This window comes from Callorhinus ursinus, unplaced genomic scaffold (assembly GCF_003265705.2).
Source record: "Callorhinus ursinus isolate GAN/ISIS: 27379988/994484 unplaced genomic scaffold, GSC_fseal_2.0 scaffold84, whole genome shotgun sequence".
NCBI lineage: Eukaryota > Metazoa > Chordata > Mammalia > Carnivora > Otariidae > Callorhinus > Callorhinus ursinus.
In genome coordinates this window covers 3,368,983-3,384,122 of record NW_027397146.1, presented here as the reverse complement: position 1 = coordinate 3,384,122, position 15,140 = coordinate 3,368,983, and the positions used below count along the sequence as shown (strand labels likewise).

Sequence of the window (15,140 nt, the reverse complement as noted above, 5' to 3'; positions counted from 1 at the left end):
GGTGGGGCGCGGCTGGGTCAGCTGAGTGACAGTCACGGGACCAAGACCAGCTCTGTCTGGCTTCCTGGAGGAGACGGAAGGATGAGCGGGGGTCTCCGAGTGTGGCAGGCCAGTGGTGGGGCCCGTAGTGGGGAGGGTGTTGTCCTGGAGGATTCTCAGGACGGTGGGGTCAGTCCTGGGGCCGGGCCGGGCCAGAGGACAGCTCCGTGCAAGGGTGTGGGGAACCCTGAGTTCTGGGTTCTGAGGCCTGGGGGCCCAGGGGAGACGGCTCAGGCAGCCCTGGGTCCACTGGAGTGTGGGGTGACCTGGGGCACAGAGGAGCCTGTTGGGGAGGTTGGGACCTAGGAAGATGGGGAGGTCTGTGGGGAAGCTGTGTCTCCAAGTCCCGAGTTCCCCCCAGGACATGGAAAAGGAGCGAGAGGCCCTGCAGACCTGGAAGGAGCGTGTGGAGCAGGAACTGGACCGTGTGGTGGCTTTCTGGATGGAGCACTCTCACGACCAAGAGCATGGGTGCGCCTCGCCCTTCTGGTGCCCTCAGCAGGGGTCTTTGCCCCTCCTGAGCCCCCACCTCACTGTCAGCTGACTCAGATCTGCTGAGCCCAGCAGAGCAGTGGAGCCGGTGGATGCCAGGCCCCTTCCCCCCTTTGCTAATACTATGCATCCCACAGGGGTTTCTTCACATGCCTTGGTCGAGATGGGCAGGTGTATGATGACCTCAAGTATGTCTGGCTGCAGGGGAGGCAGGTAGGGGATGTGCCCAGGCTAGAAGCTCTCCCAGAGGCAGAAGCTGGAGTCAGCTTGGCCTGTCCTCAGTCTACACGCACAAGGCCGGTCATCTCCACACTCCTCCTCCCGTGACGGGGGCACCTAAGGACTCCTTCTCCTCCCAGGCCCGAGCACCCCCGCTGCTCCCCACTTCAGCCATATTCCCTCTACTCCCCCACAGGTGTGGATGTATTGTCGCCTGTACCGAAAACTGGAGCGTTTCCGCAGCCCTGAACTTCTGGATTCAGCGAAAGCAGGTGCCCCCTCCATGTCCCCATGTCCCCAGAGGCACCTCCAAGTTTACTCTAGTTCCTAGGGAGGTTGAGAAGCAGTGACGGGTCGGCGGCGGGGGGGGGGGGGGGGGGGGGGGGGGGGCGTCCTCACCTGAGTTCTAGCATGCCAACTTCCCAACCACCAGGTGGCGAATTTTTGCTGCGTTATGCCCGAGTGGCACCTCCCGGAAAGAAGTGCGCCTTCGCGCTAACACGGGACGGCCGCCCGGTCAAGGTGCAGCGAACCATCTTCAGCGAGTGTTTCTACACCATGGCCATGAACGAGCTGTGGCGGGTGACTGGGGAAGCGCGTTACCAGGTGTGTGGGAGGAAGGCTGCCTTATGAGTCTCCATGCCCTCACTTGAGCGGGACATGGCCACCTGATGCATTCCTGTTCTGTGTGCAAGCCTCCTCCCTGGGCTCTGTCTGCAGGCTGGGTCTGTTGCCAATGTCAGTCCTTCCTCTGGGCCCCCATGGCCCCAGGGCTGCTGGCAACACTCCCCTCATTGTGCTGTACTGTGAGGGGCGCCCCCTCCCTGCAGTCTTTACCTCTGATTCCACACACAGCAGAGAGAGACCAATCCACACCCGGCCCTGGCTCCTCCCCGGAGCCCCTTGGGCTTTCAGACCCGACCTCACTGCCTGGGAGTGGCCTGCACCCACAAACTGGGAGCCCCCCCGAGGCAGGGTGGGGCAGATCCACCCCTGCCCCCCCTCACCCAACCCAGGGCCGGGCCCAGAGGAGGCCCTTGGTGAAGGTGTCCCGTGAGCGGGTGGGAGGACGAGGCTCTCCCACCCCGGGTCAGGACCTGAGGGACCAGACTGCGCAGGGGGGCGGCCTCGGCCTGGGCCGCCCCTCGTCTCCCTTTCTCCCCACCCAGAAGGAAGCGGTGGAGATGATGGATCAGATCGTGTACTGGGTGCGGGAGGACCCGTCGGGGCTGGGCCGGCCCCGTCTCCCCGGGGCCCTGGCCTCCGAGTCCATGGCGGTGCCCATGATGCTGCTCAACCTAGTGGACCAGCTCGGAGAGGCGGACGAGGAGCTGGCGGGCAACTACGCGGAGCTGGGGGACTGGTGTGCCCAGAGGATTCTGCGGCATGTCCAGGTTGGGGGGGGGGGGACACCCCGGGGGGGGGGGGGGGGCATTCACCCCCCCCGCGGGGGGGGGGGGGGGGGGGGGGGGGGGGGGGGCAAGGTGACTCCCACTCCCTATGCCCTGGGGCACCTCCTTTGCCTACACCCACACCCCCAGCTGGGCCTCGGTGGCCCCCTTATACAGACGGGGGAGACATGGCGGGGGTGGGGGCGGGGAGCATGGCTGGGGCCCAGGAGCCTAGACCCTGGGAAAGGCAGAGGGCTCCAGGGAGCCTGCTGGGGCCAAGGCCAGGAGGGAAGGTGCCAGAAGCCCTGGCACGTTAGAGAGCAGGAAACCCAGCCAGACCCAAGTTCTTCCGGGCCTCTGTGGGCAGCCCAGGTGACCTAATCTCAGCCCCCATTCAGTGTGTCACCCTTCCCACCTCGGGGGCCCAGGCAAGGGTCAGAACCCATTCAGGCCCTTGGGCTCCTTCTCAAATCCACCCCCCCCCCCGCCCTGAGCCAGGCCTGCCCAGGACTGCAGATGACAGAGGGAAGGGCGGGCGGGCGGGCCTTTCTGGTTGGTGGGCAGGAGCTGAAGGCAGTTTTACCTTCTGTTCCTCCCTCCTCTGCAGAGGGATGGACAGGCTGTGCTGGAGAACGTGTCAGAGGACAGTGAGGAACTTTCTGGTTGCCTGGGGAGGCACCAGAACCCAGGTGAGGCGTAGAGTAGGCTGGGGGTGGCCCAGGAGGAAGGGACTGCTCAGTGTCAGGTTGTGGGCTTCAGATGTCGGGAGTGCCTGGGGTCTGCCTTCCTCCCTCCACCCCCCACCTGCTACTGAGGACCAGGCAGAGAAGCCGGGACAGGCCTCCCAGGCTGGGGTGTCAGCAGCAGGAAAGAGAGTCTGGGACAGACCGGGAGGGCAAGCTTTCTGCAGGAGAGTGGCTGTGGGGTGAGCTCAGAGCAGCTCCCACAGTTGGTGGAGGAGGAAGGGAGGCACCTGTGGTCAGCACAGGAGGTGGACCCCCCTGCCTGTGGAGGGGGGGATCCACTGCCTGCCTTAACCCCAAGCACTCACCAGGCCATGCGCTGGAAGCTGGCTGGTTCCTGCTCCGTTACGCCATCAGGAAGGGTGACCCCAAGCTTCGAGCTCACGTTATCAGCAAGTTCCTATTGTTGCCTTTCCGCTCTGGATGGGACCCTGACCATGGAGGCCTCTTCTACTTCCAGGATGCTGATGGCCTCTGCCCTACCCAGGTGGGAATGTGCCCAGGGCCACATGGTACTAGCCTGTTCAAGGCTTTCTTCCCTGGGAGTTGGGCGCTGTCATCACCCATTTCATGGAGGGGGACCTGAGTCTCAGAGTGACGAACTCGCCCAGTGTGACCCTGGTGGTAAACTCTTGACTTCTAGGCCAGCGGCCCTCAACCTCACGTGCAGACAATGCCACTTCTGAGACATCTGTCCCCTTCATCTTTGAAAGGCGCTCTGGGTGATTCTCAGGCGTCAGTAGCAGGAGCAGATTTGCACCCTTAGATCTGATGATGCCTCTGCTTGTGTTTTGATCCTGCTGAGATCTGCAAAGGGTGACTGACCCTGCCATCGGCAGGAGCTGGTGTCCATCGGGCTTTAGACAGGCTGAGCAGGCAGACAGGGTTTCAATTCCAGGGTTAAAGGGGAGGCCACCCCACCCTGGCCCTTTGGAAGGGGTGGCTCGGGGGTGCATCCGGGTCAGGAAGCTAGTCCCATTCAGAGGGGCCATTCAGACCCTCAGGGACATCCATCCCGTGATGAAGCTCCAAGTGATTGGGCCGGCTGGAGCCTGAGCCAAGATCTGGAGGATGGGCTTCGCGGGGCGGCAGAGGGTGGGACCCAGGGCTCTCAGACACCTGCCACTGCTCTGCTCTCAGCTGGAGTGGGCCATGAAGCTCTGGTGGCCACACAGTGAAGCCATGATTGCCTTCCTCATGGGCTACAGTGAAAGCGGGGACCCTGCCTTGCTGCACCTCTTCTACCAGGTGGCTGAGTACACCTTCCGCCAGGTAAGTGCTGCTTCCTGGCCCATAGCTCTCCCTGGGCCCAGCGTGGGTGCGGAGGGAACAGCAGGCAGCCATCCCTCTCCAGGCGGGCTACAGCCAGGCTCTCTTGGGCTGTGGGAGGAGGCTAGGCCGGGATGGGGAGGCTAATCCCACACTCCCTTCTCCCCCTCACTGGGCATGGTCCCTCAGCTGGCCTGAGTTCCTGGAGGTCTGGACCCGGGTGCCCTCTATGCAATCAGCGAAGCAGCTCCTGCCCCTCTGGAGCTGATGTGTGTGTGGGGGGGGGGAGACTATAAACAAGTAAACACACAAACATGTGGATGGCAATGACAGCTTTGGAAAATAGATCAAGGTCGGGACTGGGGGGCGAGTGGGAAGGAGCAAAGGCAGAAGGGGTTGCTCTGCACAGAGGAGTTACCTTGTGGGATTTAGGCATTACTGGGTCCTGGGGGGAGGGGAGGCTGTAGAGCACGGGCAAAGGCAGGGAGACAGGTGAGGATGGTGGCCTGGGGTGTGAGCTGCAGTGGGCAGAGGGGTCAGAGTCTGGGCTGGTCAAGCAGGAGAGGTCTGGGCTGGCCACGATCACTTGGGTTTCATAAGAATATAGATGATACTGTGAGTTGTGAGGCAAAGTAAGCTTTGGGGTACAGAAGGAAAAGAGAAGAGGGATTAGGAGGGCCCAGCAAAGGAGACAAGAATCAGTTGTGAGGTCGGAAGGAAGCCAGGGGTCCACCAGAGGCCAAGCACTATGAACAGAGTGATGTACTAGCTGCTGCTTAGGGGGCACCTTGGGCGTTGAGCCTAGTGATGAATGAAGATTCCTGGTGTGTTTCTAAAGTCGCGATCCACACTCCATTGGTAGATCCCAGCACAGGAGGGACCATATAGGTGGTCTTATTCCGGGGTATGTGGGCTTCGAAACCTGGGAGAAAATGACACCTTCATTTGCACTAACCTCTAATTGGAATCCAACGTTCACTTCCACAGTGGTATTAACAGTGCCAGACTTTGTCATCAAGAGAGATCCTAAATGTGTCCATAAGTACTGCGCGCGCGTGCGTGCGCACACACACACACACAATGACGACTTCCAAACACAGGAATCAGGAGACCTGAGGCTATTATCTTAATAGTGAATGAATTGATAAGGAACGTGTGTTAGAGGCCACCAGTTTTAACTGCATAAAGTGAAATTTAAAGAATACATTTTATTTGTTTAAGATTATTTATTTGAGAGAAAGTGAGCCAGAGAGCAGGAGTGAGGGGAGGGGCAGAGGGAGAAGCAGACTCCCCGCTGAGCAGAACTCTGGGATCATGACCCAAGCCAAAGGCAGATGCTTAATCGACTGAGCCACCCAGGTGCCCCAAGAATACATTTTATTTTTTAAGGAAGATTTATTTATTTTAGAGAGAGTGTGTGCGTGCCCACACGTGCAAGCGAAGGGGGAGGGTGGTGGGGTGGGAGGGGGCAGAGGGAGAGGGGGAGAGAGAATCTCCAGCAGACTCCTCCCTGAGGAAGCAACTTGCTACAAAGTTACATGAAGGTCAGCACCTCCACCAGGGTTCTCCTTGTTTCTTTAAGTCAGTTCTATTGAAGTACAATTTATACATAGTAAAACATATCCGAAGTGTTCGGTTCACTAAGATATAACAAGGTATGCATCTGTGTAACCACATCTGTGTATCTATCAAAATGTAAAACATTCTCGTCATCCCCAAACAGGGTGCTTCTTAGGCCCTCTCTGTAGTGTTTCAAGTCACAGCCTGTGGCCCCCCCCCCCCCCCCCCCCCGTTGTCTAGCTGCACACTCCCATCCCCAGGCAGAAAGAGGAAAAGCCCCAGGCCTTCATCTTTGTCCTGGATGCGGTCTCGCTTTTAAAAGCACTGATTCTGGGGCGCCTGGGTGGCTCAGTCGTTAAGCGTTTGCCTTCGGCTCAGGTCCTGATCCCAGGGTCCTGGGATCGAGCCCCGCATCGGGCTCCCCGCTCCGCGGGAAGCCTGCTTCTTCCTCTCCCACTCCCCCTGCTCGTGTTCCTTGTGTCTCTCTGTCAAATAAATAAATAAAATCTTAACTAAAAAATAATAAAAGCACCGATTCTGGAGCCACATGACCTGGGGTCAGCCCTGGCTCTGACCCCGCGGTAGGGGTGCGGTGGGGACAGTGAGCGCCCCTTTTACTGGCCCTGTGACACCTGGGAGACTCCTGCAGGCCCAGGCTGTCATTATCTTGTTATTCCAGTTTCGCGATCCTGAGTACGGGGAATGGTTTGGCTACTTGACCCAAGAGGGGAAGGTCGCTCTCACCATCAAAGGGGGCCCTTTCAAAGGTGAGTGGGGGACAGAAAGGGCGGGGGCCGCAGGGGCTTGGGGCAGTCGGCTGTCCCTGGGCCTCCCAACCCGCTGTCCTGCCTCTCCCCGCAGGCTGCTTCCATGTGCCGAGGTGCCTCGCCATGTGCGAGGAGATGCTGGGCGCCCTGCTGAGCCACCTCACCCTGGCCCCGAGTCCCGGCTCCCCTCCCGCCGTAACCCCCGCCCGCCAAGGCGCGAAATAAAACTGAGCCTGCTGCGCTGCCGGTGTGCGTTCGTCTGTGGGCTCGCGGGAGGAGGGTAGCACGGAGTCCGCTGGAGCGCACTAGCCTACGCAGACCCCGGCCCGGCCCGCCCCGCGCGCCGGGCCGCCCCACTCCTCTGATAGGCCCGCCCCGCGCCGGGGCTCGCCCGACCATTGGCGCGTCCCGCGCCCCGCCCCGCCTCGCGGACAGGCCCCACTCCCGCCCCGGCCCCCGTCCCAAGCATTGGCCCAGAGGCCGCGAGGGCGGGTTCGGCGGCGGGCATTTCCGGCCGATGGCCGGGCCTGGTGCGCGCCGCCCCTTCCGCCGCCGCCCCCGCGATTCCCGAGCCCCAGCTCCAGCCCCAGCCCCAGCCCCGGCCTGGCCGCCCCGGTGTCGCCTTGGAGAGCGGCGGCAGCTGACTGCGCGTTTACGACCCGCTGAGAACCGCGTGCCCCGCCGCCGTTATGAACATCCGCAATGCGAGGGTGAGGGACAGGGACGGGAGGCTGTCCGCGCCGCGTGGGTGCGCGGCCCCGTGGCCGCGTGCGCATGCTCCCGAGGGGCCCGGCCGAGCCCCGGGCGGGTCGCCCCACACGCCTGCGGCCTCAGGGCACAGACAGGTGAAGGCCATCGTCCCCGTGGGGCTGGACCTACCGGAACAGGGATGTCGGGGCTCAGTTGCATGGTGTCCCGGAACCTCCTGGCGCTCACGTCCATTCCTGGAACAGATGTTTTTTGCACAGCGGCTGTGCGCCAGGCCTGTGCAAAGACAGTCACAGCGCCCGCCCAGCCCTGCGGGGGTGGGGGGTCGATGAGTAGACAGGGAGCAGGGTTCTAACGTGGCTGAGGCCTACTTAGTCACCACAGCCCCTGGCCTGACTGCATTCCACTGCCTGCCTTCCCCGCAGCCGGAGGACCTAATGAACATGCAGCACTGCAATCTGCTGTGTCTGCCGGAGAACTACCAGATGAAATACTACTTCTACCATGGCCTTTCCTGGCCCCAGGTGGGCAGCTTTGGAATTTGGGGGTGGGGAAGAAAACCAGGCCAGGGAGAATCCAAGTGGGAGGAGCAGCAGTGGGGTGTGTGGAAGGAAACCAAGCCACTGGACCTAGAGGTCAGGAGCTGTCACTAAACTCGCCACTTGATCGGTTGCTGTCATGCACACAGTGACAGGCCGGCAGTGGGACCAAGTGTCTGCCAAGGGCTCCTCCAGCTCTGACAGGAAGTTATTTTCTAACTTCTTTCTCCTCCCTGTCACCTAGCTCTCTTACATCGCAGAGGATGAGAACGGGAAGATTGTGGGGTACGTCCTGGCCAAAATGTGAGTCACCAAGGAAGGAGACAGAAACCTGGTGCCTGAGTTGGGAGTGGATTGGGAGGGGGGGCACCAACACCACGTGTGTCTGGTGGATGCTGCCCTGTATCGGTTTTTCTTGGGTTTTTTTTTTTTTTTTTTTTTTTATTTATTTATTTGAGAGAGAGAGAGAATGAGAGATAGGAAGCATGAGAGGGAAGAGGGTCAGAGGGAGAAGCAGACTCCCTGCTGAGCAGGGAGCCCGATGTGGGACTCGATCCCGGGACTCCAGGATCATGACCTGAGCCGAAGGCAGTCGCTTAACCAACTGAGCCACCCAGGCGCCCCGGTTTTTCTTGTTTTAATGAATTAATCTACTGATTTTTAGTTCCGTTTTGGGTTTACAAAATCAGTGGAAAGTATTGAGTTCCCATACACCCCCTGCCCTTTGACCCCTAGTTTCGTCTATCGCTAACACCTTGGAGTACATTTGTGACAGTTGATGAAGCAGTATTGCTTCATTACTAAAGTTCATGGTTTATATTAGGGTTCACACTTTGTGTTGTATTTTCTGTGGACTTGGACACACGTATATAATAAGTATCTGCTGTTCTAGAATCAGTAGTTTCAGTGTCCTAAAAATCTTCCGTATTATTTCATTTCTTCTCCCCCCCTTCCCCACGCCAACCACCGACATATTTACTTACTGTCTGTAGTTTTGCCTTTTCTAGAATGTCATATGGTTGGAATCATACAGTAGGGGGCCTTTTCGAATTGGCTCCTTTCACTTAAGTCATGCACATTGAAAGTTCCTCCATGTCTTTTCATGGCTTGATAGCTCAGTTCTTTATAGCATGGTCAGCATTTCCATTGTGCTCCATTGACACTGCGCTTGTGTTGTGGCCGCTGCGTGGGGTTTTGAGAGTCCCAGCTTTCCCCGACCCTGGAGCCAGCAGAGGAGTTGGTGCTCCTGCTCTGCGTATGCACCGGGGGTGTGGGGTGGTGACTGCATCTGCACCAGGCTCCTTTCTAGCCTCTCCTTTCTTCTTGCTTTAGGGAAGAGGATCCGGATGATGTGCCCCATGGACATATAACCTCGCTGGTGCGTAGGACCCGCCCAGGTTCTGGCAGGGGTGGAGGTGGGTTTAGTTGGGGCAGCCCTTGAGGTCCCATCCTTCTCCCACCAGGCTGTGAAGCGTTCCCACCGACGCCTCGGCCTGGCTCAGAAGCTGATGGACCAGGCCTCCCGAGCCATGATAGAGAACTTCAATGCCAAATACGTCTCCCTGCATGTCAGGAAGAGGTGGAAGCCAGGGCTGAGGGAGGGAGGAGGGTCGGGGAGGAGATGCTGTCTTGATGTGGGTCCTGGGGTGCCCTGGCTTTTGGAGAAGATCTGGGAAGTGGGATTAGTGGGGAGGGGGGCGCTAGGAGGAGGGGCTGGACCTGGACATGCTGTCCCTGTCTGGCCAAGTCTGTGCAGCTCAGCAGTGCCTTGTTCTCCTGCAGTAACCGGGCCGCCCTGCACCTCTATTCCAACACTCTCAACTTTCAGTAAGTAGCTCGAGACTTTTCTAATGGAACGGGGTGGTCACAGATGTGGCTCATCCAGGCATCTGAGATGGGCTGAGCTGCCTTCCAGGTGGGGGGATGGGGGTGGCTGGAGGAAAGACCTGGAGTTGGCTGAGATGGGAAGCAGGCTGTGGACTCCACACATTACCAGGATGTCTTCAGTCTCGGTGGCAACAGCAGCTGCGTGTTGTGATGCAGGAGAGTGTTTGGTGTGGCTTGCTGTGTTGCCTGATGTCGGCTAGGGCTAGGTGGAGGGCACACAGGCTTCTTGGTAAAGCTTCAGGAGTAGAGGTGAGGGCCCAGGACATGAGCAGAAGCAGGGCCCAAGGTGACCTGGCACCTAGAAGCATCTAAGAGGGACCGGGAGAAAGGAGAATGTGGTGCTACAGAAACCTAAGCACGTCCAGGCAGGTAGGGCCTTCGGCAAGAGCAGTGGAGGGATCTAGAGTTCTGGGGTGTCCTGGTGGATGAGGGCAAGCCCACTTGGGGACATGGGAGTCTCTGTGTGCCTGGCACAGGACAGAGAAAGCCTGGCAGGGAAGTGATATGACAGTACATGGTGGCGAAAGCTGCTTGAAAGTGAGGCTGGGGATGGAGGGCCCACAGAGACAGCTTTAGCTTCAGTTTGGTGGGGGATGAAGAGGGACCGTTGGGACGGGCATTTAGGGAGGGATCTTTGATCTGGATGCAGATGTCTCTGGTGGCCAACAATTCTGAGGTCTTAGGGCTGCCAGGCTCTCCTAGGCTATCAAGTCCACGCCCCTTCCAAACAGTGGCAAGGTACCTGAGTCTGCACATACATTCCTCCCCACCCCCCACCCCCTCCCCGTGCAGGCTTGGCCCCTAAGCTGCTCAGAGCAGGGGGTCACATGGCCTGGCAGTGACTGTCAGGAACCAAGGCCCCAGCACCCGTCCTCCTCGGTTCCAGTTGCTAGGCGCAGGAGTCAGTCTTCCTTGTTCAGTCAGAGACACGGAACAGGGCATGGAGAGAAGGGGATGGCTAAATTCAGGGCTTCAGCTCATAATACACCACAGAAACTGATCCTTGCGAGCCAGGTTAGGGACACAGGACAGTGGCAGCCCGCAGAGGCGTAAAGGCACTGGGGGCTACTTACTGCTTAACTGCCGGAGAGCACAAAGGGAAATGGGGCTTGCTGTCTCCAAAAGGGTCCTTCAGGGGAAAGTAGATATGCTGTCCCACTGGCCGAGAATGCCAGAAGACTGAGGAGAATTTGCCCTCTGATTTGGGTCGTTCTTTTCTGCACCTCCCGCCCCCAGGATCAGCGAAGTGGAGCCCAAGTACTACGCAGATGGGGAAGATGCATACGCCATGAAGCGGGACCTCACCCAGATGGCCGATGAGGTAAGTGTCCCCAGGGGACTGGTGCCCTCACAGCCGGGGGGCCTGGCCCTCTTCATCTCCGCTCCTCAGCTGACAGGTGGGGAGCTGGGCCGTGGCAGGGCTGTGAAGGAGGCTGTCGCCCCCAAGATGTCATTCTCTGCGGCAGCCTGTACTGTCTGAGGCGTGATGGCAGAGGGGAGGGAGGAGGCCCTCGGATGTGCTGAGAACTAGGGCCCCCAGGGTTCAGGGGTGAGACACAGCTGGGCAGAGGAGAAAGGGTCCTGCCCTGGCCCTGCTGCCCCCAGCAAGTGACAGGTGCAGGCTTCCCCCATCCCCAGCGTGGGTGGCAGGAGAGGGCCCACGTGGTCTGGAGACTCAGGCCCTGTCTCCTTCCTCCTGCGTCTCCCTGGACTCCTGGCGGCAGCTGAGGCGGCACCTGGAGCTGAAGGAGAAGGGCAGGCACGTGGTGCTGGGCTCCATCGAGAACAAGGTGGAGAGCAGAGGCAACTCACTTCCAAGCTCGGGAGAGGCCTGTCGTGAGGAGAAGGGCCTGGCTGCTGAGGATAGCGGTGGGGACAGCAAGGACCTCAGCGAGGTCAGCGAGACCACAGAAAGCACCGACGTCAAGGACAGCTCAGAGGCCTCTGACTCCGCCTCCTAGAGCCTGCACTTGCTCCTCTCCCCACCCTGACATGCGCATTCTGTCCTCGCTGCCCCTCGAGGTTTCACAATAAACTTCACCCAGTGGCCTTGGGGAGTTTGTGTGTGCGAGTGTGCACATTGGTGGAGAGGGTGGGGGACTGCCTCTCTCCAGCCCCTCTGTGTCCCTGTGGATATGGACCTCGTAGTCTTTTGGCACCGTGTGTCCTGCCAAAGCCCAAGTAGAAGGGAAGAGCTTTGTCAGGGATTTAGAGGTGGGGCTCCTAAGTCTAATGGCTTTTGGCACCTTTGGGCCCAGGGGAGGGAGACCCTGGAGTTCCGGAAGCCAGTCCCTGCCAGGGAGGCAGATGCTCTGCCTTCTGAGCCCTGCTCTGCCACTGCCTTGCTGGGCTCCTGATGCGTAAAATCCAGCTGTTCACTGGGCTCTCTGTTGGTGTCCTGTCTGGTAATGGCCCAACCAGCTACCCAGTTGCTCAAGCCCTGGCAACTAACTGTCCTCGATTCCTCCCTCCCCTGCCATCCAAGAGATCAGAAAGTCTTGTGTGTTTGACCACCGTAATACCCATAGAATCTGCCCCCTAACCTAAACCTTCATTTGGAAATAGACTTTATTTTTAGTACAGTTTTAGGTTTACAGGACTGAGCAGATAGTACAGTTTCCATGTACCTCCCTGCCCCCTCACAGTTTTCCCCTATTAACATTTTGTATTAAATGTTGCATTTGTTAGTTGATGAGCCAATATCGATAATTAACTATAGTCCAGGCTTTACATTTCCTTCTTTGTGTTGTGCATTGTTTTTTTTTTTATCATTTGACAGAGACACAATGAGAGAGGGAACACAAGCAGGGGGAGTGGGAGAGGGAGAAGCAGGCTTCCCGCGGAGCAGGGAGCCCGATGCGGGGCTGGATCCCAGGACCCCGGGATCATGACCTGAGCCGAAGGCAGACGCCTAACGACTGAGCCACCCAGGCGCCCTGCATTCTGTTTTTTGGCAAATGCATAATGTCATTTCCTGCAGACTATAAGCCCTCCATTTTGGGGGGGGGAGAGTTGAGTATAGTTGACGCACAATGTTACATTAGTTTCAGGTGCGCAGCATAGTGATGCAACATCTCTCTCTGTACTGCGATGCTCACCACAAGTGTAGCTACCGTGGGTCACCATACAGTGCTATCACAATATCATGCTGTATTCACTGTGCTGTGCCTTTTATTCCCATGACATAGTCATTCCATCACTGGAAGTCTGTATCTCCCACTTCCCTGCACCCATTTTACCCATCCCCCACCCCCCTCCCCTCTGGCAACCAGCAGTTTGTGTTCTGTATTTATGGGTGTGTTTCTTTCATTTTTTTTAAAGATTTTATTTATTTATTTGACAGAGAGAGAAAGAGAGAGATACACAGCGAGAGAGGGAGCAAAAGCAGGGGGAGCGGAAGAAGCAGGCTTCCCGCTGAGCGGGGAGCTCGATGCGGGGCTCGATCCCAGGACCCTGGGATCACGACCTGAGCCGAAGGCAGACGCTTAACGACTGAGCCACCCAGGTGCTCCTGGGTGTGTTTCTGTAAGCCCTCCGTTTTTGTGGTTTTACTCCAGCCCTAAGATTTGCTCCCGTGCCTTTGTCCCTGCCCTTCCCTCTGGCTGCAGTGTAATCACTTGCTGCTGTTAGTCCCTGGGCAGGCTCTGCCTGGGTTGCCCACCTCCCAGCAGAGGTCAGTACTCCAAAGCTGTCACTGTACTTCATGCGCCTGCTACTGCAGATAGCGCCCGGCTCCCCTGCTAGGCTGAGTAATTCGCCACCGGGGGCCCAGAGCTCCGTTTTCTCTCTGGCCGGCGCCTGGCACGTGACCATCAGGCCTCCGGGGAAGCCCAGACTAGAGAGGGCGAGGCTACAAAGGTGCGCCTGCGCCAGCCCGCCCGTTCGCCGGCGCGCTGTGGGAGGGGGAGGTGGAGCCTTGCCCCGCCCCCTGCGCCTGGCGTCAGTCCCTTCCTCTTCGTCAGCCGCCACCGCCTTCTTTCCCAGGCTCTGACTGGTCTGGCGGCGGCGGGGCGGGCCTTCCCGGGCGGGGCGAGCATGCGCACTGCCTCGGCCGCGCCCCAGCGCTGGTCGGGAGGGGGGGGAAGTCCGCGGAGGCTCCCACGGCGCTGGGCCGCACCCTCCTTCCGCCCTCGGCCGGCCCACAGGGACCTGGCCCGCCCTCTGCCCTCCGTGCCCTGTGTCCCTGGCGGCAGGTTGACGCTAGGCCGCTTCCAGGCGGTTGGGTTTCCTGGGCGGAGGTGGGGGCCGCGGCGGGGGCGGGGAGGGGAGAGGGGAAGCCGCAGGCCCGAGCGGCCCTTGGGGCCCAGCTCTTTCCCGGTCTCTGCAGCGCCCGCCTGTGGGAGGGGCCGCTTCTGTGCAGGGCTTGCTGAGCGGAGCTGGGGCTGGAAGGCAGACGGTGGGAAAGCAGGCCCACCCTTACCTTCTCTGGGCTCCGGGCACGTCTCCCCAAGGGATGAACCTGTACACAGACTGGGTGCACAACCTTGACCCCAGAAGCCCCCATTCTTTTTTTTTTAAGATTTTATTTGAGAGAGAGAATGCACAAGCATTGGGAGGGGCAGAGGGAGAAGCAGGCTCCTTGCTGAGCAGGGAGCTCCACGTAGGGCTCGATCGCAGGACCCCCGGATCATGACCTGAGCCGCAGGCAGACGTTTAACAACTGAGCCACCCAGGCGCCCCCCCCCCAAGGAAGCCCCCGTTCTTAAGCTTCTTCTGGAAATCTGACTTGTAGGAAAATAGGGGCCTCACAGCATCTTCGTATGGGACCTTCACTGCCCAATTAATATTCTCGTCCCTTCTCGCTCTGACATGGACGGCTGTAACATTGATCTCATCTCCCTCTAGCCCGTCCCTCCGCACAGCATACTTGACCTATGTCAGCCCTGAGGTCACCCCTCAGGACCGAGTGCATGCTCCACTCCTCAACACCTTGTGCAAGGTCCCACACATCTGGTCCTCATCTTCTGCGGGATAATGGGCTTTTGGATTCTTTGAAGGGGAGTAATGTAGCTGAAGATAGAGCAAGCACTAGGGCCTCAAAGGCCAAACGAGCATCCTAAAAGCCAGGGCTTATGTCAAGTTTTAAAGCAGTGGCCTTGGGGCGCCTGGGTGGCTCAGATGGTTAAGCATCTGCCTTCCGCTCGGGTCGTGATTCCAGGGTCCTGGGATGAAGCCCCGCATCGGGCTCCTGGCTCAGCGAGGAGCCTGCCTCTCCTTCTCCCTCTGCCTCTCTCCCTGCTCATGCTCTCTCTCTCTTTCTGTATCTCTGTGTCTCAAGTGAATAAATAAGATCTTTAAAAAAAATATGGGCGCCTGGGTGGCTCAGTTGGTTAAGCGGCTGCCTTCGGCTCAGGTCATGATCCCAGAGTCCTGGGATCGAGTCCCACATCCGGCTCCCGGCTCGGCGGGGAGCCTGCTTCTCCCTCTGACCCTTTCCCCTCTCATGCTGTTTCTCTCTCTCTCTCTCTCTCTCTCTCTCTCAAATAAATAAATAAAAATCTTAAAAAAAAATCTTTAAAAAAATAA

General features: G+C 58.9%; 2 protein-coding genes across 5 annotated transcripts; both read left to right on the top strand.

The window, feature by feature from the left end:
* On the top strand, window positions 1–6,722 carry RENBP (renin binding protein). 2 transcript variants are annotated; one of them, XM_025862926.2, is made up of 11 exons: window positions 1–108; window positions 401–510; window positions 669–744; window positions 947–1,022; window positions 1,184–1,356; window positions 1,920–2,144; window positions 2,749–2,830; window positions 3,196–3,371; window positions 4,025–4,156; window positions 6,393–6,480; window positions 6,575–6,722. In XM_025862926.2, exons 1-11 carry the CDS (start codon window positions 82–84, stop codon window positions 6,703–6,705), a joined length of 1,296 nt encoding a protein of 431 aa, XP_025718711.1. In that variant the 5' UTR covers window positions 1–81; the 3' UTR covers window positions 6,706–6,722. The 2 variants fall into 2 exon arrangements, with proteins under 2 accessions (XP_025718711.1, XP_073743981.1); XM_073887880.1 differs by lacking the exon at window positions 1–108 and having other exon boundaries at window positions 128–510.
* Window positions 6,723–6,990: 268 nt separating this feature from the next.
* Window positions 6,991–11,671, top strand: NAA10 (N-alpha-acetyltransferase 10, NatA catalytic subunit). 3 transcript variants are annotated; one of them, XM_025862928.2, is made up of 8 exons: window positions 6,991–7,190; window positions 7,614–7,712; window positions 7,972–8,012; window positions 9,060–9,105; window positions 9,191–9,306; window positions 9,510–9,554; window positions 10,851–10,935; window positions 11,339–11,671. In XM_025862928.2, the coding sequence occupies exons 1-8, from the start codon at window positions 7,170–7,172 to the stop codon at window positions 11,573–11,575; spliced, it is 690 nt and encodes a 229-aa protein (XP_025718713.1). In that variant the 5' UTR covers window positions 6,991–7,169; the 3' UTR covers window positions 11,576–11,671. The 3 variants fall into 3 exon arrangements, with proteins under 3 accessions (XP_025718713.1, XP_073743982.1, XP_025718712.1); XM_025862927.2 differs by having other exon boundaries at window positions 6,994–7,190; window positions 7,972–8,030; XM_073887881.1 differs by lacking the exon at window positions 9,510–9,554 and having other exon boundaries at window positions 7,972–8,030.
* The last annotated feature ends 3,469 nt before the right edge of the window (window positions 11,672–15,140 follow it).